General features: G+C 39.7%; 1 protein-coding gene across 11 annotated transcripts in view; it reads left to right on the forward strand.

The window, feature by feature from the left end:
* Nucleotides 1–22,867, forward strand: part of PAK1 (p21 (RAC1) activated kinase 1) — a 109,552-nt gene extending 86,685 nt beyond the window's left edge. For 8 of the 11 annotated variants that reach the window (XM_069469207.1, XM_069469205.1, XM_069469206.1 and 5 more), the window contains 5 exons: nucleotides 9,170–9,287; nucleotides 13,183–13,282; nucleotides 15,043–15,239; nucleotides 18,129–18,266; nucleotides 21,525–22,867. In XM_069469207.1, coding sequence (XP_069325308.1) covers nucleotides 9,170–9,287; nucleotides 13,183–13,282; nucleotides 15,043–15,239; nucleotides 18,129–18,266; nucleotides 21,525–21,611 — 640 coding nt within the window. In that variant the 3' untranslated portion in view covers nucleotides 21,612–22,867. The remainder of the gene's footprint in view (nucleotides 1–9,169; nucleotides 9,288–13,182; nucleotides 13,283–15,042; nucleotides 15,240–18,128; nucleotides 18,267–21,524) is intronic. The other 3 variants (XM_069469211.1, XM_069469212.1, XM_069469210.1) reach the window with 2 other exon arrangements.
* The last annotated feature ends 1,388 nt before the right edge of the window (nucleotides 22,868–24,255 follow it).

A 24,255-nucleotide genomic window follows, 5' to 3' on the forward strand; every position in this document is an offset into this window, starting at 1 on the left:
TGCCAGTAGATTCGGTGTCAGTGAGGGCCTGCTTTCTGGTTCTTAGATAGTGCTTTCTTGCTGTGTCCTCACATGGTAGAAGGGGCAAGGCAGCTTTCTGTTGCCTCTTTTATAAGGGCACGAATCCCATTCATGAGGGCAGAACCCTCATGATATAATCACTTTCCAAAGACCCCGTCTCCTTATACCATGACATTAGTGATTAGATTTTCAACATATGCATTTGGGGGACACAAACTTTCAGTCCATAGCAGGTCAAATATCCATACATAGTCTTCTCTCTCAAAAGAGATTGTTGAAGAAAGACTAAGTCTGTCATGTTTATTCTTCATGGACATTAAAAAATTATAAGACAGAATGCAGAGTTTTATGGAAAGAGCACTAGATTAGTAGTCAAGAAAATAGGTTTCAAATCGTAGCCTTTGCTTGAGACCATTTGTTAAAATCTTTCAACAGTGTCTGTGTCTGCCCAGCAGTAGTTCCAATATTAAGATGAAGATAAGATGACATACAACACAACTTAAGCCAACCCAAGAAATGTTTTTTTCCAAACTAGCTTCTTTTCTGAAGGCTAGCAATAGAGTCTGTAGGGCTCTGGTTAGCCTCATTTTTATTTGTCCTGTTCTATAGGTAAGGAAATATTGACCAGACAAACACTGGCTAAGTGACCTTTTTATTTATCATCAACAGGGTTGAGTGATCTAACCCCTAAGTGAAATTATCAGTTCTAACTTGTGTCCTCCCATAATCTCACCAGGGATACATTACTAAATGGTAGCTGTGGCTTAACAGAAGAGGCTTTGGCTCTGCAACCCTTACTAAATTCATTCCATTCCTAGAATCACAGATACTCAAAGTGGGGATCATTGTCAGCATAATGCCTGTGCATACAGCACTTTACAGCTTGTAAAGGATTTTTTTTTTTTTTTTTTTTTGAGACAGAGTCTCGCTTTGTTGCCTGGGCTAGAGTGAGTGCCATGGCGTCAGCCTAGCTCACAGCAACCTCAAACTCTTGGGCTGAAGCGATCCTCCTGCCTCAGCCTCCCGAGTGGCTGGGACTACAGGCATGCGCCACCATGCCTGGCTAATTTTTTCTATATATATATTTTAGTTGGCCAGATAATTTCTTTCTATTTTTAGTAGAGACGGGGTCTCGCTCTTGCTCAGGCTGGTCTTGAACTCCTGACCTCAAGCGATCCACCCGCCTCGGCCTCCCAGAGTGTTAGGATTACAGGCGTGAGCCACCAGGCCTGGCCTGTAAAGGATTTTTATAACCATTATTTCATTTAATATTTATAATTATCTTTTAATTTACCCATTGATTTATTCAGTAAATATTAACATCTGTTGTGCTGGACTCTGGGGATAAAGTCTTTTTTTAAAAACAATTTTTATTTCAAAATATTAGAGGGTACAAGTGTTCTTTGTTACATGGAGGAATTGCATAATGCTGAAGTCAGGGCTTTTAGTGTGCCTGTCAATGGAATAGTGTACATTGTACCTGATAAGTAAGTTTGTATCCCTCATCCCCTACTCCCCCTCCCCCTTCTTAGTTTCCAATGTTCTTTACACCCCTTTATGACCATTTGTACCCATCAGTTAGCTCCCAATTATTAGAGCATATGGTGTTTGTTTTTCCATTCCTGAGATACTTCACTTAGTATAAGTCTCCAGTTCCATCCAAGTTGCTGCAAACGACATTATTTCATTCCATTTTATGGCTGAGTAGTACTCCATGGTATATATATACCATATTTTCTTTATCCATTAATCAATTGATGGGCACTTAGGTTGATTCCACATCTTTGCAATTGTGATTTGTGCTGCAATAAACATTTGGTTACAGGTGTCTTTTAGATATAATGACTTCTTTTCCTTTGGGTAGATACCCAGTAGGGGGATTGCTGAATCGAATGGTAGGTCTACTTTTAGTTCTTTGAGGAGTCTACATAACATTTCCCATAGAGGCTGTACTAATTTACAGTCTCACCAACAATGTATAAGTGTTCCTTTTTCACTGCATCCTTGCCAATATTTATTGTTTTTTGATTCTTTAATAATGGCCATTCTGAATAGGTGTAAGGTGGCATCTCATCATGGTTTTAATTTGCATTTCCCTGATGATTAGTGATGTTGAAAATTTTTTCATATGTCTGTTGGCTATTTATATATCTGCTTTTGAAAAAACTCAGTTCAAGAGAGTTTTCCTCACTTTTTAATGGGGTTGTTTTTCTCTTGCTAATTTGCTTGAGATCTTTGTAGATTCTGGATATTAGTCCTTTGTCAGATGTATATTTTGTCACTATTTTCTCCCATTCTGTATGTAGATTGTCTTTTTATTGTGTTGTTTATTTCCTTTGCTGTGTAGAAACTTTTCAATTTAATTAAGTCCTGTTTATTTTTATTGATGCTGTATTTGCCTTTGGGGTCTTAGTCATAAATTCTTTTCTTAGGCTGATGTGTAGAAGAGTTTTTGCTATGGTTTCTTCCAGAATTTTTCTGGTTTCAGGTTTTACATTTAGGTCTTTAATCCATCTTGAGTTGATTTTTGCATATGGCAAGAGATAGGGACCCTATTTCATTCTTCTTCATGTGGCTATCCAATTTTCCCATTTTTTGAATAAGGTATCCTTTCCCCAGTGTATGTTTTTGTCTGCTTTGTCAAAAACCAGTTGGTCATAGCTATATGGTTTTACTTCTGGGTTCTCTATTCTGTTCTGTTATTGTTGCTTCACTGTATCTACTTTATACAGGTACCATACTGTTTTGGTTACTGTAGCCTTGTAATATAATTTGAAGTTAGGTAATGTGATGTCTCCAGATTTGTTTTTTCTTAAGATTGCTTTGGCTATTCAGGCTCTTCTTTTGTTCCAAATGAAGCTTAGGATTATTTTTTCTAGATCTCTGAAATATGATGCTGGTATTTTGATGGGGATTATATTGGATCTGTAAATCACTTTGGGCAGTACAGTCATTTTAATGATGTTGATTCTTCCAATGCATGAGCATGGGATGTTTTTCCATTTGTTGGTGTTATCTATGATTTTTTTCGTCAGTGTTTCTTAGTTCTCCTTGTAGGATCTTTCACCTCTTTGGTCAAGTATATTCCTAGGTATTTTATTTTCTTTGTAGCTATTGTAAATTGTATTGTGTTCTTGATTTGACTCTCACCTAGATTATTATTAGTATATAGAAGTGCTACTGATTTGTGTACATTGATTTTGTAGCCTGAGACTTTCCTGAATTTATTTATCAATTCTAGGAGTCTTTTGGTGGAGTTTGTAGGGTTTTCTAGATACAAGATTGTATCATCAGCAAACAGGGATGGTTTGACCTCCTTTTTCCTGATTTGGATGCCTTTTATTTCTTTCATTTGCCTGATTGCTCTGGCTAGGACTTCCAGTATTATGTTGAATGGAAGTAGTGACAATGGGCACTCTTGTCTTGTTTCAGTTCTTAGGGGTACTGCTTTCAACTTTTCCCTATTCAGTATGATGTTAGCTGTGGGTTTGTCATATATAGTTTTTATTATTTTGAGGCATGTTCCTTCTATGCCTGGTTTGTTGAGGGTTTTCATCATGAAGCAATGCTAGATTTTTATCAGATGTCTTTTCTGCATCTATTAAGATGATCATATAGTCTTTGTTTTTGCTTCTGTTTATGTGGTGAATCATATTTATTGATTTACATATGTTGAACCATCCTTGCATCCGTGGGGTGAAACCCACTTGATCATGGTGGATTATCTTTTTGATGTGCTGTTGAATTCAGTTTGCTAGTATTTTGTTGAGGATTTTTGCATCTATGTTCCTAAGGAGTATTGGTTTTCCTTTTTTGTTGTGTCCTTTCCTGGCTTTGGTATCAAGGTGATACTGGCTTCATAGAATGTGTTCGGGAGGGTTCCCTCCTTCTCAGTGTTAAGGAACAGTTTCAGAAGAATGGGTGCCAGTTCTTTGTAGGTCTGGTAGAATTCAGCTATGAGTCCATCTGGGCCATGGCTTTTTTGCGGGGAGAGATTTTTTTATTACTGTTTCAATCTTGCTACTCGCTATTCGTCTATTCAAGATTTCTATTTCTTCCCGATTCAGGCCTGGGAGGTTGTGTGTTTCCAAGAATTTATCCATTTCCTCTAAGTTTTCTAGTTTATGTGAATAGAGGTTTTCATGGTAGTTTCAGATGATATTTTGTATTTCTGTGGTATCAGTTGTAATATCTTTTTCATTTCTCATTGAGATTATTTTGAGTCCTTTCTCTTCTATTTCTGGTTAATCTAACTAATAGTCTATTGATTTTGTTTATTTCAAAGAACCAACTTTTTGTTTCATTGATCCTTTGTGTTGTTTTTTGGTTTCCATATCATTTAGTTCTGCTCTGAGCCTTCTTATTTCTTTTCTTCTGCTAGCTTTGGGTTTGGTTTGTTCTTCTTTTTTTAGTTGCTTGAGATATGACATTAGGTTGTTTGTTTGCTGTCTTTCTGTCTTTTTGATATAAGCATTTAAGGCTATGACTTTTCCCCTTAGTACTGCTTCAACTGTATCCCATAGATTTTGGGAAGCTTGGGTCACCTTTGTCATTCAGTTTGAAAAATTTTTTTATTTCTGTCTTGATTTTATCAATAACTCAAGGATCATTCAGCAACAGGTTATTTAATTTCCACATATTTGTGTAGTTTTGAGAGTTCCTCTTGGAATTGGTTTCTAGTTTTATTCCACTATGTTCTGAGAAGAAACCTGGTATGATTTCAATTTTTCTTGATTTGCTGACACTTGTTGTGTTGCCTAACATGACCTATCTTGGAAAATGTCCCATATGCTGATCAGAAGAATATATATTCTGCAGTTTTGGGGTAAAATGTTCTGTAAATGTCTGTTAGATCCATTTGTTATGCAGTCTCATTTAAGTCCAGTGTTTCTTTGTTCTTCTGCCTTGATGATCTGTCTAGTTCTGTCAGTGAAGTGTTCAAGTCCCTGGCTATTATGATGTTGCTGTTTCTTTCTTTCCTTAGATCTAGTAGAATTTGGTTTATGAATCTGGGAGCTCCTGTGTTAGGTGCATTTATATTTAAGATTGTTATATCTTCTCATTGAATTGATCCTTTTATCATTATATAATGACCATTTTGTCTTTTTTTTTTTTTTTTTTTTTTTACCATTGTTGATTTAAAGTCTATTTTATCTGATATGAGAATAGCTGCTCCTGCTGACTTTTGGTTTCCATTTGCATGGAATATTTTTTTTCACCCCTTTACCTTGAGTCTGTGAGAATCTTTGCAAGTTAAATGAGTTTCTTGGGGACAGCATATATTTGGGTTGTGTCTTTTAATCCATTCAGCCAATCTACATCTTTTAAGTGGGAGGGGCATTAAGACTTCTCGTTCAGTGTTAATATTGATATGTGAGATACTGTTCTGATCATCATTTTGATTGTTACCTAGTTGCTTTGTTCTCTCCCTTGTTTACTGTTTTATAAGAGCTGTGAATTTTAACTTTTGGGTATTTTTACACTGGGATGTATCAATTGTTTTGTTCCATGTATAGAACACTTTTAAGCTGTTCTTGTTGGGTTGGTCTAGTGGGTCACAAATTCCCTTAGTGTTTGCTTATCTGGGAAAGACTTTATTTCTCCCTCATTCATGAAACTTAGTTTTGAAGTATACTTTGGCTGGCTGTTATTCTGTTTAAGGACTCTAAAGGTAGGTCTCTATTCCTTTCTCGTTTGTAAGGTTTCTGTTGAGAAGTCTGCTATTAGTCTGATGGGTTTTCCTTTGTAAGCTACTTGATGTTTTCTCCTCATGGCTCATAGTTCCTTTTTCATGTTAACTTTGACCAGTCTGATGACTATATGCCTTTGCGATGACCTTTTTGCAAAGAATCTCCCAGGTGTTGAGCTTCTTATATCTGGATGTCTCAATCTCTAGCAAGACCAGGGAAAATTTCCTCAATTATTCCCTCAAATAGGTTTTCTAGGCCTTTTGCTTTTTCTTCTTCACCCTCAGGGATGCTATGATTATTATATTTGTCTGTTTTACATAATTCCATATTTGTCGTAGACTTTGTTCATTCCTCTTGATTCTTTGTTCATTATTTTTGACTGACTGGGTTAATTTGAAAGAATTGTCTTCAAGCTCTGAAATTCTTTCTTCTGCTTACTTTAGTCTATTCTTAAAGCTTTCCACTGTGCTTTGTTTCCCTAAATGAATTTTTCATTTGCAGAAGTTCTATTTGGTTTTTTATTTTAATATATCTATCTCTTTAGCAAATTTTTAATTCATTTCCTGAATTATTTTTCTGGTTTCTTTGAGTTGGTTTTCCATTTTCTCTTATTGAACTTCCTTACAATCCATATTTGGAATTCTTTATCTGTTATTTCAGTATTTTCATTTTGGTTGGGATCCATTGCTAGAGAGCTGATGTACTCCTTTAAGGGGGTCCTTTCAGTCTGATTTTTCATATTTCTGGAGTTCTTTGCTGCTGATTCCTTCTCATCTGGAGCAGCTATTGCTTCTTGTTTTGGGATTTCTTGTTTAGATGGGACTTATTTTTCTCCCCTCACTCTTAAGGGTATGCCCATAGCATATGTTGGGTAAGGATCTTTGGCTTTGCCTGTGGGTACTTTGATAGAGGTCCAGGTTCTAGATGGATACCTTGTTTATAATTAATGTGACGGTTTTCTCAATTGCTAGTTATTTGTAGGCTGTAGTTGTGGTATACTATGTGCATGGGCAGATTCCTGTGTCTTGTAGACAAGGGGAGATGGAGGTCTTTCAGATCACTTCTCTTTCCCCAGCTCTGTGGTTTTCTTAACAGTATGAATTATATTAAGACACCCAGTTTAATCTTTTAAGTCAGCAGGTGTCACTTGTGGGTAAGAGCCAGCCATACCCTGTATGATTGAATCAGGAAATGCTCTAATGGGCTGTATAAGTTGTCCTCTCTGCCAGTAGATGGCACTTGCAGGACCGAATCAGCTGCAGTAGTGGTTTCTGGGACCTGTGACTGGCTCTTGTTGATCAGGAGAAACACTCAGATGTCCCAGGCAGTGGGTGGTGCCCTAGAGCCTAGGTCACTCCTTCCTGTGCTCTATCACAGCCAAGGCGGGTGGAGGAGTGAGGCTGGGCAGGGCTGGGTTGGGAGAGCCTGCTTCACAAAAGCAGGCATAAGCTCCTGAGCTGCTGGGGAAAGCCATCAGGGAGGGGCTCAAGGCGGCCCCACCAAGCCATAAAGTCTGCTCATGGGGGAGGGGCAGTCTGGGTTTCACAATCTGGCAGATGGGAATGAATTTCACTCTCCTCCATCTTCCCTTGTCCCACAGAGCTCTTTCCAGTGTCTGGCTGCAAACAGCAGCCCAAACTAGCTGAGCTCACCAGCAGTTGCACCACAAGGTGGGAGCTTCCCTGCCCAGGATCCCACCCTGGGCCGAAAATGCAGCTTTCTTTTGTGGGGAGGGGTGCTCCGCAAGTGTGCTATGGCTCTGACCCACACCGCACTCTCCTTTAGTTCTGCCCAAGTGGGCTCCCTCACCTACCAAGATTAGTTCACAAATCTCCCTTCCATGCCTCCAAGCAACATGATGGCGTCCAGGGGTTAAGGGATCTGGGGTTATTGGCCTGTGGGCCCATCCTCTGATCTCCTAAGTTCAGTCTGTGTCTGTGCCAGGTAGAAGTGTGCTGGTCCCAAGTTGCACATGGAATGGTAGAGTAGGCTTAATCTCCCTCTGCTTCAGGGTATGCCCTGCTCTGGTGGAGCAGCCAGGTGGACAGCACTGGGGAGGGCCAGCAGGCAGGGAGCTCACACCAAGCACCCCTTGGTCTGTTGCAGGTCTTTAAGAGGAAAGACATGAGCCCTACTCTTTTGGAAGCCTCTATGTCCAACAGAAGGGAAACAGTGGCTCCTGAGAGCTCCAGCTCTGTCGTCCTTAGGGGCACCCATGCTGACTGATGTGGGGACTGCTAGGCCTGCATAGGCAGCTGTGGAGGGGAGGGAGGAGGAGGAGGAGAAGAGTTGTAATGGAGGAGATCTGGCACTCTGGTCTCTGTTGTCTGGAGGGGCTCCCCTGTCTTGTAGCACTCTCCTCTCTTCTGAAGGCAGCCTGCCCTGAAAGTCTAAGCTCTGGGATCACACAGTTCCCCTGGAACCCACCAGCCCCCTATGCCTACTGCAGTCTGGGCAGGATTTGGGAAATGTTTGTGTGGGGACCAGTGACAAGACAACTGAAGGGCTGAGGCTCCCTGGGGAGGACAAAGGCACACAATGGGTAGAAAAGCAGTATGGTGCGCACTGCCTCAGCTAGGGTCTGTGGTGAGGGGGAGCAAGCCCGGGGGGCGGGGGATGGTAGCCCAGTGCTGTGTTCTCAAGAAGCTCCCAGTTCGCTGGTGGCAGCAGCTTTCGGGCTCATGAGGGTAGAGAAGCTCTTCAACAGTTCGGGAGCCTGCAGTCTGCCAGAGGTGTGAGGGGAGGAAAAACAAACACTGCCACTTACCCTTTCCACAGGGCTCCAAATTCCTTGGGGGTTGATTCTGCTGAAATGCTCCATCTTATTCTGCCCAGCAGCTTCTTCCTGTGGAATCCCAAGTAGGTTCTGGCACTTTTCCCTCAGAATTATACCTAGGCTATGTTTTTTTTTTCTTCTAAAACTTTTCCTTCTTTCTGAGACAATCTGATGACCTCCCCTCACCTAGAGTCTTGAATAAGGCCCAGTACTTGGTCTCATGGATCTCAGATCTAGTGGAGCTCCCCGGGAGGTTTAGTGACTTTCTCTAACGTTGGCAACATGAACTCCAAATCCCATCTTTGTCAAATATGTGGGTGCTCCCTGCTTGGTTGCTTGTACAGGTGTGGGAATCGTGCCAGTCTTTCTGATCTTAGGAAGTCTTCATTTGTGTTGTGATGAAATATAATTTTATTGTACCTTCAACCTAATTATCTTAGTTCTGCCCTTTGGGGTTTCACAGAACATATGCTTTGTTTTCTCCAGGAGCATCCATAAGAGATTCAGAGTTAGTGATTCTAGCCCCCAGATTCTGCTTTTCCCTAAAGTAAAGAACCTTAGAGTCTTCCAGAGCTGTTGAGATGCAGTTTCACTCTGTGTACATGCTTAGCCTTTGAAACCCAGTGCTTAGGCTCTGTGTACTCTAATTGTTCCTTCTTGCCCTTTATCTGTACTCCTGCAGTTACCTTGTGGGAGATGAGCTGTGGGTTGTTATGGAATACTTGGCTGGAGGCTCCTTGACAGACGTGGTGACAGAAACCTGCATGGATGAAGGCCAGATTGCAGCTGTGTGCCGTGAGGTAAGAGCGAGGGCCAAGCAGCCTTGAGCAGGAAGCAGCCTCCATGTCCCTACATCCTGAAGTTCCACACCCAGGGAGAGCTCAGCCTGAGCTCTGTGGAAGTGGGAGAAATGAGTGCTGATAATCACATCATTCCCATATTATACCTGTGTTTTATAATTTCTATCACCATGATTTGTTCTTTAAAATTAGAAAGTACTAGAAATTATATATTAAAAAGTCACTCATAATTTCAGTCTTTAAAGATAACTGTTTATGAGCACATTATAGTACTTTCCTTTATCTCTTTTATATGAGCATATATTTTAGTCATATTTTCATACTGCTTTCCTGCTTTATTTATATGCTGTGAAGGAAATAAAGCATGGCAAGAAAGTAGTGACAGGAAGATAGGATAGTCAGGGAAGATTTTGCCATAGATTTGAGTAAATTGCTAAATGTTATTTAAAAAAAAAAAAAGCAAGCCAGTAAAAATCTAGGGTAAAACACTTCAGGCAAAAAAAAAATTATCAAGCAAAGCTCAAATAGATATTCTTCTTTTTCCTCATTGCTGTTAAATGGCACTCTAGAACCTATAATATGCTTAATGTAAGAGAAAAGAAAAGCCCTCCAGAAGGCCTGGAATAGCCACGTTTTCACATTTCCATTAGAGCAAGAAGATGAAGGGAATATTCAGAGATGTTGAGAATATTGGGTGTTTTGTTGATGAGTGACTGGAACTTTCTGATGGCCCAATAATGGAAAAGTTAGGAAATTAGGGAAAGAGTAGAAGATTAGATGAGGTTCAGAATTTTGTGAGGTGAGTAATAACAGTGTGGCTGGGATATGATAGTGAAGATCTGGACACAAACTGATGAAATTGTGTAGTTGTATATTTAATCAATGTTAAGAAAAACAAGATAATGTGAAATGAATATTGCCCTAGAAAATAAATTCACATTAACAACTTTGAGATCTGGAATGCACATAAGTAGGTTAATGGAATTAATACCTGGCTGGGATTTTTAAGAGTTCTGACTTTTTTTCTTTTCTCTACTACTAATGCAGTGTTTCTCAACCTTTTTTTCATTATCTCCCCTCTAAGGAGCCTCTCTAGACATCTTTTCCTAGTCAAACTCTCCCCAGAAAATTTTAATACCTCAGATATATTGCATATCTGTTTACCTACTGTGGTCCTTTGGAGGGCAACAAACCATTGTAATACCTAAGATTTTTTTCACACCAACCCTCCCTCCCTTAGGAAGCAACTCTCACTGGTTGAGAATATGTGCATATGTGTACTTGGGGAAATCATTTTGCCTCAAATTATCTATCCGTAAATGGACATTGCAACATTCACATTGTATATGCCTTAGGGATGCTATATGGCTCAAAAAGCACTTGCAAAAAAGCTTAAATGTTGCATACATAGGTGGTGTCACTATTCTTCAGTTCTAATAGAGATCATCTCCTCCTCTTTTTTTAATAGCTTTATTGAAATGTAATTCACATACCATATAATAATTCACCCATTTAAAGTGTATCATTCACTTGTTTTTAGTATATTCATAAAGTTGTATAACAATCATCATGATGAGTTTTAAATCATATTTATCACCCTAGAAAGAAACTCCATATTCATTAACAGTCACTCCCCGTATCCCCTGCCTTGATTTTCCCAGCTCTGTGCAACCACTAATCTGTTTTCTATCTCTATAGTTTGCCTGTACTGAATATTTTATGTATTTATTTATTTGTTTTGTTTTTTGTTTTTTATCTTTTTTTGAGACAAGGTCTCACTCTGTTGCCCAGGCTGGAGTGCAATGGTGCAATCCTAGCTCACTGCAACCTCAAACTCCTGGGCTCAAGCAATCCTCCTGCCTCAGTTTCCCAAGTAGCTGGGACTATAGGCTCACACCACCATGCCTGGCTAATTTTTCCATTTTTTATAGAGGCAAGGTCTCGCTATATTGCTCAGGCTGGTCTTGAACTCTTGACCTCAAGCAGTATTTCCTCCTCAGCCTCCCAAAGTGCTAGGATTACAGGCATGAGCCACCATGCCTGGCCCTGGACATTTTATATAAATGGAATCACATAACATGTACTTTTTTGTGTCTGGCTTCTTTCACTTGGTATAATGTTTTGATGTTTCTTCTGTGTTGTAGCATGTATTAGTATCTCGTTTGTTTTCATTGCCAAGTAATATTTCATTTTATTTATTCATTAGTTCATGGACATTTGGGTTGTTTTCATTTTTTGGCTGTTACAAAAAATTTTGCTATGGATATTCATATTTAGTTTTCATGTGGATATATGTTGTTATTCTCTAGGGTATATACCCCTACAAGTAGAATTGGTGAATATATGGCAACTCTATACTTAACATTTTGAGGAACTGCCAAACTGTTTTGTAAAGTACCATTTTACATTCCTGTCAGCAGTATATGAGGATTCCAATTTCTTGAGATCATTCTTTTTGATAATTTTTTGATATCCAGGGACCTGGGTTTCTAGCCTTGTAAGAAGAGCAGCTCTTACATTTTCAGGGAAAAGTCAATTCTGGATATTGATTTGTTCTTCGTTTAGCCATTGGTATGTTGTTAGAAATTAAAGTGTTGGCCGGGCGCAGTGGCTCACGCCTGTAATCCTAGCACTCTGGGAGGCCAAGGCAGGAGGATCGCTCTAGGTCAGGAGTTCGAGACCAGCCTGAGCAAGAGCGAGACGCCATCTCTACTAAAAATAGAAAGAAATGATTTGGACAGCCAAAAAATATATATAGAAAAAATTAGCCGGGCATGGTGGCACATGCCTGTAGTCCCAGCTACTTAAGAGGCTGAGGCAAGAGGATCGCTTGAGCTCAGGAGTTTGAGGTTGCTGTGAGCTAGGCAGATGCCACAGCACTCTAGCCCGGGCGACAGAGCAAGACTCTGTCTCAAAAAAAAGAAAAAAGAAAAAAAGAAAAAAAAATGAAATTAAAGTATTAAGTTAGGACAATTTAAATAGTATTTTCCTATTGGTTTACATCTTCAGTGTGTATTCATTGGTAGAAACTTCTAAAAATTTAGCTTTTGGTTAATGAACTTACTATTCATTTAGTACAAATGCCAAGATTATCTCATCTGGTCCCCATGTTTTACAGATGAGAAAACAATATACCAGAAAGAGTAAGTGATTTGTCCAGAATGATGTAGTCAGGTAGTGGCAGAATCAGGCATTTTAATTGTACCATTCCATCTCTTTGATACGAATTCTACCTGGTAAGTATTCGTGTTTTCTAAGGTTCTTCTCTTTCTGCTATATCCTTTGCCAGTTTCAATCATTCATATAACTTTAAAAAAACCGGCTCTTTATGTCTGTATGAAACTTAAGATTCTTAAGTTCAGTTGCCTACTAGACATTGTCTTCAGATGTTCCGTAGGTATATCAAATTCAGTATACCCAAAATAGTACAAACTATCCCCTCACCAAAATAAGATTATCCTGCTAACTCACTGCTTCTAATTTCACTTCCATATGTCTGCTTTCCCAAACATGACTCTTACTTGTTTTCCTCCAGTTCTGTCATTCTAAAATCTTTTCCATTCTTTTTCAGTAATTCTTTCTGGGCCTCGGGTTCTTTGTCAAGGATCTAATGTTTAAAAAAAAAACAAAACACCAAAATACATGGGGGGAACTTCTTTACTTAAAAAAACTATTATAAGGTGAAAGGCGGTATAGAGTGTTAAAAGAATGTTTAGGTAGGAGATGAAAGACTTGGTTCTAGACCTGGCTCTCCCACTGATTTGGGGCAAGTCCTTTTATCATTGGAGCCTTATTTCCTTTATCTAAAATGAAGAGGTTGAATTAGTTTATTTTCTATTAAGTGTTCTGTGTAATATGTCCTTTCTTTCTCCCTCTGCCCACACCACTTCAATAGTGTCTACAGGCTCTGGAGTTTCTCCATTCGAACCAGGTCATTCACAGAGACATCAAGAGTGACAATATTCTGTTGGGAATGGATGGCTCTGTCAAGCTAAGTAAGTAGGAGTCTTCGGAGTCATAATACTTTTCTCCCTGTGAGGCCCTGTCTCCTGTGAGATGGTAATCATGTAATAGTAACTATGACACTCACCAAAGTGTCATTGTTATTTCATGGAATATGTGGGCTCTTTATATTCCCCAGTATTAATCATAGAGTATCATTTCATTTTTTCATTCATTTATACATTCAGCAAAAAACAAAACCTTTGCCGAATGCTTACTCTGTGTTAGGTCCTATGATGGGCACTGAGTGTACATTTTACTATCTTCAAGGAGTTCTCAATCTAGTACAAAAGACATGTAATGTATAATCAGAATGAAGAGTTTTGTGCAATTTCTTTCATTCAATTATTCATATATAAACTTTTATTGAATGTCTATTATATACTGGCTCCTCTGGGGATACAAAGATGTTTAAGAAGACATAGTCCTTGCTATCAAAGGCATTCTAATTTAAATAAATTCATAATTACAATATAATGCAAAAACAACTGCAGGCAGAACTTTTTTTTTTTTTTTTTTTTTTTTTTTTTGAGACAGAGTCTCACTCTGTTGCCCGGGCTAGAATGCCATGGCATCAGCCTAGCTCACAGCAACCTCAACTCCTGGGCTCAAGTGATCCTCCTGCCTCAGCCTCCCGAGTAGCTGGGACTACAGGCATGCACCACCATGCCCGGCTAATTTTTTCTATATATTTTTAGTTGTCCAGCTAATTGCTTTCTATTTTTTTAGTAGAGACGGGGTCTCGCTCTTGCTTAGGCTGGTCTCGAACTCCTGAGCTCAAACAATCCGCCTGCCTCGGCGTCCCAGAGTGCTAGGATTACAGGTGTGAGCCACCGCACTCAGCCAGGCAGAACATTTTGTTGAATGTTGTAAATACCAGTAGTGCAGAGAAACAGGCTGTGTCACAGGTGGAAAGACTGTTAGCAGCCCCTGGCCTGGGGCACAGGGTAGGAACTGATAAAAGCAGGGCCATGCCTAGTCATAAGTGATGTGGGTTTAAGTCAGAGACTCATGCCCAGGTAATAAGGCAAGGACCTAGTTGCTAAATTCTGGGATATAAGAATGATTTTCAAGAACAAAGTAGAAATGGGTAAGAAATCAAGATCAAAATGGGCAGCTTGGGCCGGGCGCGGTGGCTCACGCCTGTAATCCTAGCACTCTGGGAGGCCGAGGCGGGTGGATCGCTCAAGGTCAGGAGTTCGAGACCAGCCTGAGCAAGAGCGAGACCTCGTCTCTACTAAAAATAGAAAGAAATTATACGGACAACTAAAAATATATATAGAAAAATTAGCCGGGCATAGTGGCGCATGCCTGTAGTCCCAGCTACTAGGGAGGCTGAGGCAGTAGGATCGCTTAAGCCGAGGAGTCTGAGGTTGCTGTGAGCTAAGCTGATGCCACGGCACTCACTCTAGCCTGGGCAACAAAGTGAGACTCTGTCCAAAAAAAAAAAAAAAAAAAAAAAAAAAAGGGCAGCTTGGACTTTAATGCCTAGTCCTTCTGGTTTGAGAAGAGGTAGGAGGCCAGAGATGATGTCTCTTATATTCTTCCTGCTTCTCTTCAGGATTGAATAGGGAATAGACTAGGAGCTAGACATGCAGGTGCCAGTCAAGTGACTCCTGCTTTGGAGAGACAAGGGATTGCAAAGCTGAGAGCCAGGCAGAGCTTGACACCTCAGGGTAGGCACACAGTCAACACTTCCTGGAGTAAGTATATATCCTAAATGTATGTTCTTTTTCTTCTTTTCTTTTTCTAGCTGATTTTGGATTCTGTGCACAGATAACCCCAGAGCAGAGCAAACGGAGCACCATGGTAGGAACGCCATACTGGATGGCACCAGAGGTTGTGACGCGAAAGGCCTATGGGCCCAAGGTTGACATCTGGTCCCTAGGCATCATGGCCATCGAAATGATTGAAGGGGAACCTCCATACCTCAATGAAAACCCTCTGAGAGTGAGTGTTACCAGTCCTATTTCAAGTTATTTGTGCCGTTGTCTCTAGTCCCAGGAAATGGGACTGAGGTTGTTCTCTGTGACTTTCAACCTGATTATCTCTTTTCTGGCTATCCAGGTCACTGTTGAACTTAAAGTATAAATGCTTAAAGAAAAGGGGTGTTAAAAATCCTTTCATTCATTTATTTACCAATTATTTGAGTACCCATGAAGTGCAAGAAAATGTTCTAATGATAATAACACAAATTAATATGTAGTAACAGATGGTAAGTGCTGTAAAAAAAAAAAAGCAGAGTAAGGGAGTTAAGAGAATAATGGAGGAAGAAGTGTGCTGTTTTATTTAGAGTAAATAAAACTCATAAGTTATTTCAGCAGAAACATGAAGGAAGTAAAAGGAGTAAGCCATGAGTTTAATCTCAGGCAAGAGTTTTTGAAGTATCAAGTGTATTGATTTGAGAACATGCTTGTTGTATCCTGGAGAAAACCAAGAAGGCCAGTGTCCCTGTGTGTGAGACAGGTGTGTGAGAAAGGTGGAGAGTAGTAGACAAAGTCAGAGAATTACCAGGTAATACTTTGTAGGCCCTTGTGAGAAGCTGGCTTTTATTCTGCAGAGTTGGGAAGTCCTTAGAGAGTTTTGAGCTGAGGAGTGATATGATCTATGTTTTAAATGGATCATTCTGGCTGCTTTTATGGGAAATAGTCTGTGAGAGACTGTTGTAGTAGTTCAGATAAGAGCAGTGTCTTGGACTATATTGGTAGGAGTGGAAGTGAATAGTGGTTGGACTCAGGACAGGTCTTCAAGAAGTAGCTGACAAGATGAATTGGATATTAGGGAAAGAGGTCTCAACAATGAGTACAAGGTTTTAGGCCTGAACTGCTGAAAAAATTCAGTTGCCATTTATTGAAATGGTGAAGAACATGGTTAAGTGGGGTAATAAAGATTTCATTTTGAATGTGTTAATTTGAAATGTTTGTTAGACATCCAAATGGAGCTGTTAAGTAGAGTTGGGCACATGAGTCTGGAGTTCAAGGGTGAAAGGTCAGGACTATAAATATGTATCTATTGGTAGATAGAATATAGTTGGTTTAAAATCAGAAGTAAATGAGATCACTCACCTAGGGAGTGAGTGTAGTTAAAAAAGAGATTTGAGTACTGAGCTCTGGGTTATGCCACTATTCACAGGTTGGAGGAACCCAGCAAATTAGACCAAGGAGTGGCCCTCCTAGTCTGAGAACTGAGAGCAGTATGTCATGGAGGCCAAGAAAACAGTGCTTCAGGAAGGAGGATGGATTACTATGTCAACTATGATAGGTTGAGTAGGATGAGTCTGAGACATGAACATTGGATTTGGAATGTGGAGGTTATGAATGACCTTTACAATAGTCATCAATAGAGTGCTGAGAATGAAAGCCTAATTAGAATAAATTCATGAGAGTAAGAAAAGAGGAAATTGAGATGGCATGTATAAACAGTTGCTTTTTCTCTCTTAAAGGAATTCTGCTGTGAAGGGTAATAAAAATGGAACAATATCTTGACAGGAAGTCAAGGGAGCATTTTTAAAAAAAATGTTTGTATGCTAACGGAATGATCTAGTGGAGAGTAGGAAAATGGTCATGTAACAAGAGGGAAGTGACAACTACAGGAGTGATGTCCTTAAGTAGTTGAGAGGGGTGTGTCAAACACTGAAATAAAGAGCATTAAATTAGAGCATGGACAATTTATCCATTGTAACAGAAGAGGGAACGCAGAATATATCAGCATAGATGCAAGTAGGTTGGTAATTTTGGTTGTGGGCAAATGTGAAAGTTACTCTGGTTGTACTGTTTTTCTTATTTACTCCAACCTCCCATCTAGTGCAGGAATTCCCGGTGCACTGTTGCTCGTAGGTGGTCATCTACCCTTAAGTACATACTCATGTGACCCTTGGATATCTCTGATTATTGGAAAATGCTCCATTGTACCAATATGAAACTACCTTCTGTAGTTTCTACCCTTTGGTCCCAGCTTTGCCCTCTGACTCCACATAACACATTCTTCCCTGTCTTAGAATGGCCATGCGGAGATTTGAAGGTGATGGTTGGTGGCATGTGATAGAAATAAGACTGGGATTAGAGTCAGAGGACATGTGCTTATATGAACAATGTGATCCTAGGCATATCTCTTTATATTTGTGGACCTTATCAGTGAAATGGGGATGATAATTCTTGCCCTATTACCCAGAGTTATTGTGGTCATATAATTAGACAGTACTTAAGTAAGTGTTTTGTGAATTAAAGTGCTGAGCGCTTGTAAAGAGTTAGTGTTACTATGTTTTTATTTACCTTTCCCAGGAGATGCTTCATGTTAAGGGATTAGAGAGGCAACAGTGAAACAGTTTGCTGCTTAATTAAACACATCTTTTTATATTCCTCTCCTGCATATTCCTCTCGTGCTGGAAGAGATTAGTTCTTATATGACTGAGGTGAAGGCACCAAGAATAATTTCTTTAAGCAGCTGGGCAGAGGTTTAACTCATCAGGCTAAACGAATAATAAATCCTTTAGATTTATAATCAAGAACAGTAATAGCCCCTTAGTTCTGTAACACCCTTCATAAGTTTACAAAGTGCTTTCCAAATACACTATCTTATTTTATTTTTACATGTTCAGGTGAGATAGGCGTTATAATCATCCCTATTTTATAGATGAGGAAGTTGGAAGTTTAGTGGCTTGCATTTAACATTGTAATGTTAAAACTAATCCTTAGGTCATATTCTTTCCAGTATACATAGACAGCTGCCTCTTTGCATCCCACAGCACAAAGCAGCTGATCTTATTTCTGGAGGGTATGACTGGGGAACAAGAGAGAACCCCAGTTGGAGCTCATTGTGTTTCCCCATTTGTATTGCCAGGCCTTGTACCTCATTGCCACTAATGGGACCCCAGAGCTTCAGAATCCAGAGAAGCTGTCAGCTATCTTCCGGGACTTCCTGAACCGCTGTCTTGAGATGGATGTGGAGAAGAGAGGTTCAGCTAAAGAGCTGCTGCAGGTAACTGTCCCTATACAGGGAAGCACCTAATTTGAGGAATCAATAAACCAAGCTTTTTTCACTTCATTTTTGTCTGTGAGGTACTGGTACATATAGAACTAGGCTTTTCTCCTACAGCTTCCCACACTCACTCTATATTCCTGGTTCCCTAACTTTCATCCCTGGGCCTTTGATAATATTATTCTCTTAGCCTTTTCCTCAGGCTATTAAAGCTCTACACATTCTGCTAGGGTCAGCTTAAAATCTTTCTAAACACCAATTAAACTTTGCCTGTGTCTTTCCTTAGCACTTCCTTTGTTCTGCCTGAAATAGTCTGGCAGAGTTTGTTTGAGTCTTGGTGAAAAGCAGTTCTCTGATGCATAAATCTTATATAATACAAGGTATATGTTACTAGGATTAGCTCAAAGGATATGTTTTTAGCAAAGAAACATAAGTTAGAGGGTAGTTGGTGAGTGCAGCTTTTGGAGTCTTCACAGTTTCTTCATTGGAAGTCTTCTCAGATGGTAACAGTGTTATGCTACTTGTTGGGAATAAGATTCTGCCCGGTTGTGGGGAAACGTGGAGTTAAGGGTATACCAAGACTTGTATACTCCCACCTGCCTAATCCTGAAATTACTGTGTAATTATTTTATATGTTTGCAAAAACTGCCTTCAGCAGGCTACCATGACAGAACAGGGCAGGGCAGGACCCAGCACACTGCCCTGTGTTAAAGTTAGTTATGAACATCTCTGTCTTTCCCACTGGGTTTAACCTTTATTTTATTAATCTCTGCATCTTCTGTTGTACCTACGACCTTACTTAGAATAGGTATTCAGAAGATATTTATTGAATTGAATGGCATTACTTAAAATATTTACCCACATTGGAATGTCACCCTCTGGAACATATTTAGAATCTCTTTGTAATTAAGGTTACTGATTATAGAGAACTGGCCTATTAGATATAGGATCTGGGTTCTGCCAAATGTAACCCATTAGTCTCTAGGATCCTTTGGGACTAAAAATCCCCCTTTTACAGGCAGAACAATATAGCATCCCTTTTGCCTTTCATATGAGTTGTGTTCTGGAAACCCTAGGCATTGGGAAATGTGTAAATTCTATGCTAAGCCTGTGATTAGTGAAGACAATCATTCTTAATTAGGTACCAAATTGTAGTTATTGAAAGGCTAGTGCCCTCTAGAGTTTTTTTCCTGATGTAGTAAGATAACTGCTAATAAATACATTATATCCAATCTTCACCACATTTTAGGCACTAAACACTTTATTTTTTTTTTTAATCTATTCTTCACAACCCTGTGTGTTATAGCTTCTCTTCTTCTCATTTTTACAGGTGAGGAAACTGAGGCTTGAAGTGTGATAGCTGATAAGTGGTAGATCCAGGATTTCAACCTATGTCTGTTTGGCTCTCAGATGTGTATGCCTTGGCCTCTGCTCTTACAGGCTTAAAAAGTATCAGAACTGGAAGGTCCTTAGGGCTCATCTAGTCTAGTTTGCTCATTATACAGAGAAGGAAACTGAGGCCTCCCAGTTGGGTGTTGGATCATTGCTACTTTCTCAACTCACAGAGGAGTTGTGGAAACGTGATCTGAGAAAATTAGTTCTTTAACTTGTTGGTATATATTGTAAATATTTAAAACCATGACTTTCAGAATCTCAAATAGTGAAGGTTTCACATCTGTTTCTCCCGTGAGAACACAATTATGGGCAGAAATATATAGGATGATTTGTTACACTTCATATCTTCATGAGTTAGCCAGGATCTTTTATTCCTTTTATAGTTATAGTAAGTTCTTATTCTCAGTACCTCTTTATACCTTATCTCTGTCCCAACAGAAGTTGAAGCAACTTTCAGCAAAGAATATTCTTGTATGTGAATCTGTGTGTGTGTGTGTGTGTGTGTGTGTGTGTGTATACACATGTGATCACAATATGATTAATCAAGGGAATTACAAATATGGGAGAAGAATCAGCTATTCTTATCATCTCAGTTAAATAGTGATGCTTAGACATCAAATTTGGTTCTCAGTTTCCTGATAGCCAGGGCAGAAAAGGAAATGTATTAGATCCTATATTTCTTATCCAATGGAAAAAACATCCCACATCCTTAAGACCAAAGCTTTTTCACTACTAAATGTAAAAAAAAAAAAAAAAAAAAAAAAAAAACAAAACCAACAAAACATTTTTGAGTTACATAAGGAATTGTTTTCCATAACAGTTTTACTGAAAGTGTAGATGCAGTTTTCAGTTTTCATATGGTGTTTTCTTCTAAATGATTCTCTTTAAGAGTTAAATGCCCAAAGTACAGCCCAGTGAAAGTAATTTGGGAAAGGATCAAGCTATTGAAATCCTTACTGGATTGATTGGCCTAACTGGATGCAAGGATAGAGAACAAATTCCTAAGTCAATGCTCCTAAAGTGCAGTATTGCAATATACAATTATACAATATGAACTCGCTTGTGTCTGGCTTCTTTCACTTAACATGTCTGTGGGAATCATCCTGTTACCACTGTAGCAGTTACGTATTCATTTTTATTGCTGTGTATTTTTCTATATAGTATTATATGACTATAACTATTCATTTTTCCATTCTCTTGGACATTTGGGTTCTTTCCAGTTATTTTTTAGTTTTCTTTTTTTGAAAGACAGAATCTCATTCCATTGTCCTGAGTAGAGTAACATGGCATCATCAGCTCCCAGCAACCTCAAACTCCTGGGCTCAAGCAATCCTCCTGCTTCAGCCTCCCGAGTAGCTGGGACTATAGGCACACACCATGACGCCCAGCTGATGTTTCTATTTTTAGTAGAGACAGGGTCTCACTCTTGCTCAGACTGGTCTCAAACTCCTGAGCTCAAGCAATCCTCCTGCCTCGGCCTCCTGCAGTGCTAGGATTACAGGCGTGAGCCACTGCACCTGGCCTCTTTGCAGTTATTGACTATTATAAATAAATCTTTTATGGACATTCTGGCATGTGTCTTTTGTTGGATATACAAACTCATTTCTCTTGTAATTATCCCATATACCTAGGATTGGAGTTGCTGGGATGTAAGGTAGGTGTATGTTTATCTGTAGGTATATGCTGCCAAACAGTTTTCAAAAGTGATTTGTTATCTTTTATAGATGTCCTTCAATTTGGGGATGATCTGAAGCTCTCCAAGCAGCATTTTTATACAAACATGGATGCTTTCATGTTTTGAAATGTTTGCTGAGGAAAAATGGTAAATAATCATGTATCTTTTGCTATTTGTCTCCTTTCTAGCATCAGTTCCTAAAGATTGCCAAGCCCCTCTCCAGCCTCACACCACTGATCGCTGCAGCAAAGGAGGCAACCAAGAACAATCACTAAAACCATTCTCATACCAGCCTCATTGTGCCAAGCCTTCCATGAAATAAATGCTCATTTCAGAAATTCCAACCCCTGATGCCCTTTTCTCCTTGCCTTGCTTCTCCCATTTCCTGATCAAGCACTCTGAAGACTATGATCCTGGGAAACCATATGTCCAGCATTAAAAGAGAACTGCAACTGGATGACTAATCAGATGATGGCCATTTCTGAATAAGGAATTTCCTTCCAACTTGTGGATAAAAGGGTGGTTTGTGATCAAAGGTTTATGTGAATGAACACTTGGACTTCTATTTCTACATAGCAAAATCACCGCCACCCCCAATACCCACCCCCCACAATCAGTCTTGACTATACAAATTTACAGTTTGATAACATTATCAATTTATAATCAGTTGAGATTTCTTTAATGCCTGTTTTTCTGAAGCTGAACTGCCCGAACACCTCATTGTACTTGAAAACTGGAACAGCTTGGGAATGCCATGGGGTTTGATAATCTGCCAAGGACATGAAGAGACTCAGCTTCCTGGACTGTGACTTTGATGCAGCTGATCCTGACATGGGAGAACTACCACATTTTTCTTTGTGTGTGCTTCTAGCAGGTGTTTGGGAGGACCTTGACCCAATAGTGTTCCCCATGCTATTTCTTGTGAAATGGTCTTGGCTATGTAGCAGCTTTTGATTCCCTGCATCCCCTAGGCTGCTGCCCCCATTCTGTCCTTGTTTATAACATTGAGAGGTTTCCTAGGGCACGTGCTGAGTGAAAGCAGCATGAGAAGTCAGGAAAAAAAATGAAGCTACTTTTAGAGCAAGGCTGGGCATCAGCACCTGTCCAGCTACGCTTGTGTGATGTTTCGAGAACTCTTTTTCCATCTGAGATAAGGAGCTGAAAGATTAACTCAGATCTTCTGATGGCCTCAATTTTAGGGTCAAAGGAAAGGGTCTGCAAATTAGAGACTACATGTTAGTTTGGGATGGATTTGGTGGCTTGACATGATACCCTGCTGGCTGTGAGGAGACCCTGTTTTTAAGATGCATGGCCAAGCTCTCTGCCAATGGAAATGCTTACACTGGGTGTTGGGTATGTTTGCTACCTCCTGCTATCTTTGTGGTTTTGGTCCTCTCACTGTGGTAGGACCCCTGGCCAGCATTGTGGCTTGTCATGTCAGCCCCATTGACTACCTTGTCATGCTCTGAGGTATCACTGCCTCTGTAGCACAAATTTCTATTTCCTTCAATAAAAGGAGATGAAAATATTCTACCTGGAGTATGCCTGCCTTTCTTCCCTGCCTTCTTCCCTTCCATTCTTTTCTAACTCTTTATATAAAATAATGAATAATGGTTCTTCCTGAACCATTTGAGAGTAAGTTGCAGAAAGGATGCCTCTTTACCACTATATAATTCAGGTGTATTCTCTCTTCTTAACACCCTTATTTTAAATATAAATTAAGAGAAATGGACCAAAACCATTTGTACTATTTAAAGAACAATCATAAACACACATGTATCCACCAAATCAAAAAATGGAACACTGCCGCGTTCCCTTTCTCATTACAGCATCCACCCCAGGAGGTAACTACTGTCCAGACTTTTCTTGAAATCACTTTCTTGCTTTTCTCTATACTTTTATCACGTTCATATGTATTCCAAAACAAATAGAGTTCTGCCAGTTTTTGAACTTTAAATAAACATACCATAACAGATATGTTATTTTGTGCCTGTTTACTCCACTCAAGATTATGTTTTTAAGATGTATGTATATAGTTGTGTGTAGCTCTAGTTCTTTTATTACTGCTGCGATAAGCACTTGAGAGGGAAGTTCTAACTTGTCCAAGACTAATTCCCTGAGGACTGGCCTCTCAAGGGAGTTGGCTTTCTGCAGAGTACTGTCATAATTGGCTACAACCCAATGCTTAAGGCATTCGAGCCAGGTAGAATTCTTAAGTGGCTAATCAGGCCACAGTTCTGTCACATCATACAGCTACATCTATAAGGCTTGAGCCCCAGCACTGATCATGCCAGAGAAGGTGCTTCTCTAAGATGGCACAGTGGAGCTGGAGGCCAGTGTTCTGTCATGTGGTATTATTATGGGATCCCAGCACCTAATCATACCAGAGAAGGAGCTACTGCTTCCTAGGAATGCAAATTATAATTCCCACAGCTCAACACTTGGAGTATGACATCTGGACCCTACTAAATCTTTTTGTCTGCCCCAGAAGGTGGTGGGCATTGGAGTTTCCACACACTGGCTCCTATTTCTGTAACCATGAGTCACCACAAATAAATTAGGCTCCAGAAGGCCTGGAGTGTATGTTACCTGATCAGCTGCCCTTGTCTGCTTGATAATTGCAGCAGTAACTGGGTATTATGGAAACAAACCAAGGAATCAGAACCAAACTCACCCCAGGGGTGAGAAATGCCCTCTTGGGACAGGATAGCTGGTCAGCCATCTTTAAGGACTGGGATTGTGGGTCACTGATTGCAGGAACAAAACTTGCCAAGCCAAGGTCCTTAAGAGCTATATTCCTGAAAATGGAGACCTAGGGATAGAGGATATCATCCAGGATGGTATTTCAAAGTTGTTTTGAAGATTTAGAGTCACCTAGGAGGAGACTTGCATTGCAGTGAAGGCTGAACTCCTGATTAA

This window comes from Eulemur rufifrons, chromosome 6 (genome assembly GCF_041146395.1).
Source record: "Eulemur rufifrons isolate Redbay chromosome 6, OSU_ERuf_1, whole genome shotgun sequence".
NCBI lineage: Eukaryota > Metazoa > Chordata > Mammalia > Primates > Lemuridae > Eulemur > Eulemur rufifrons.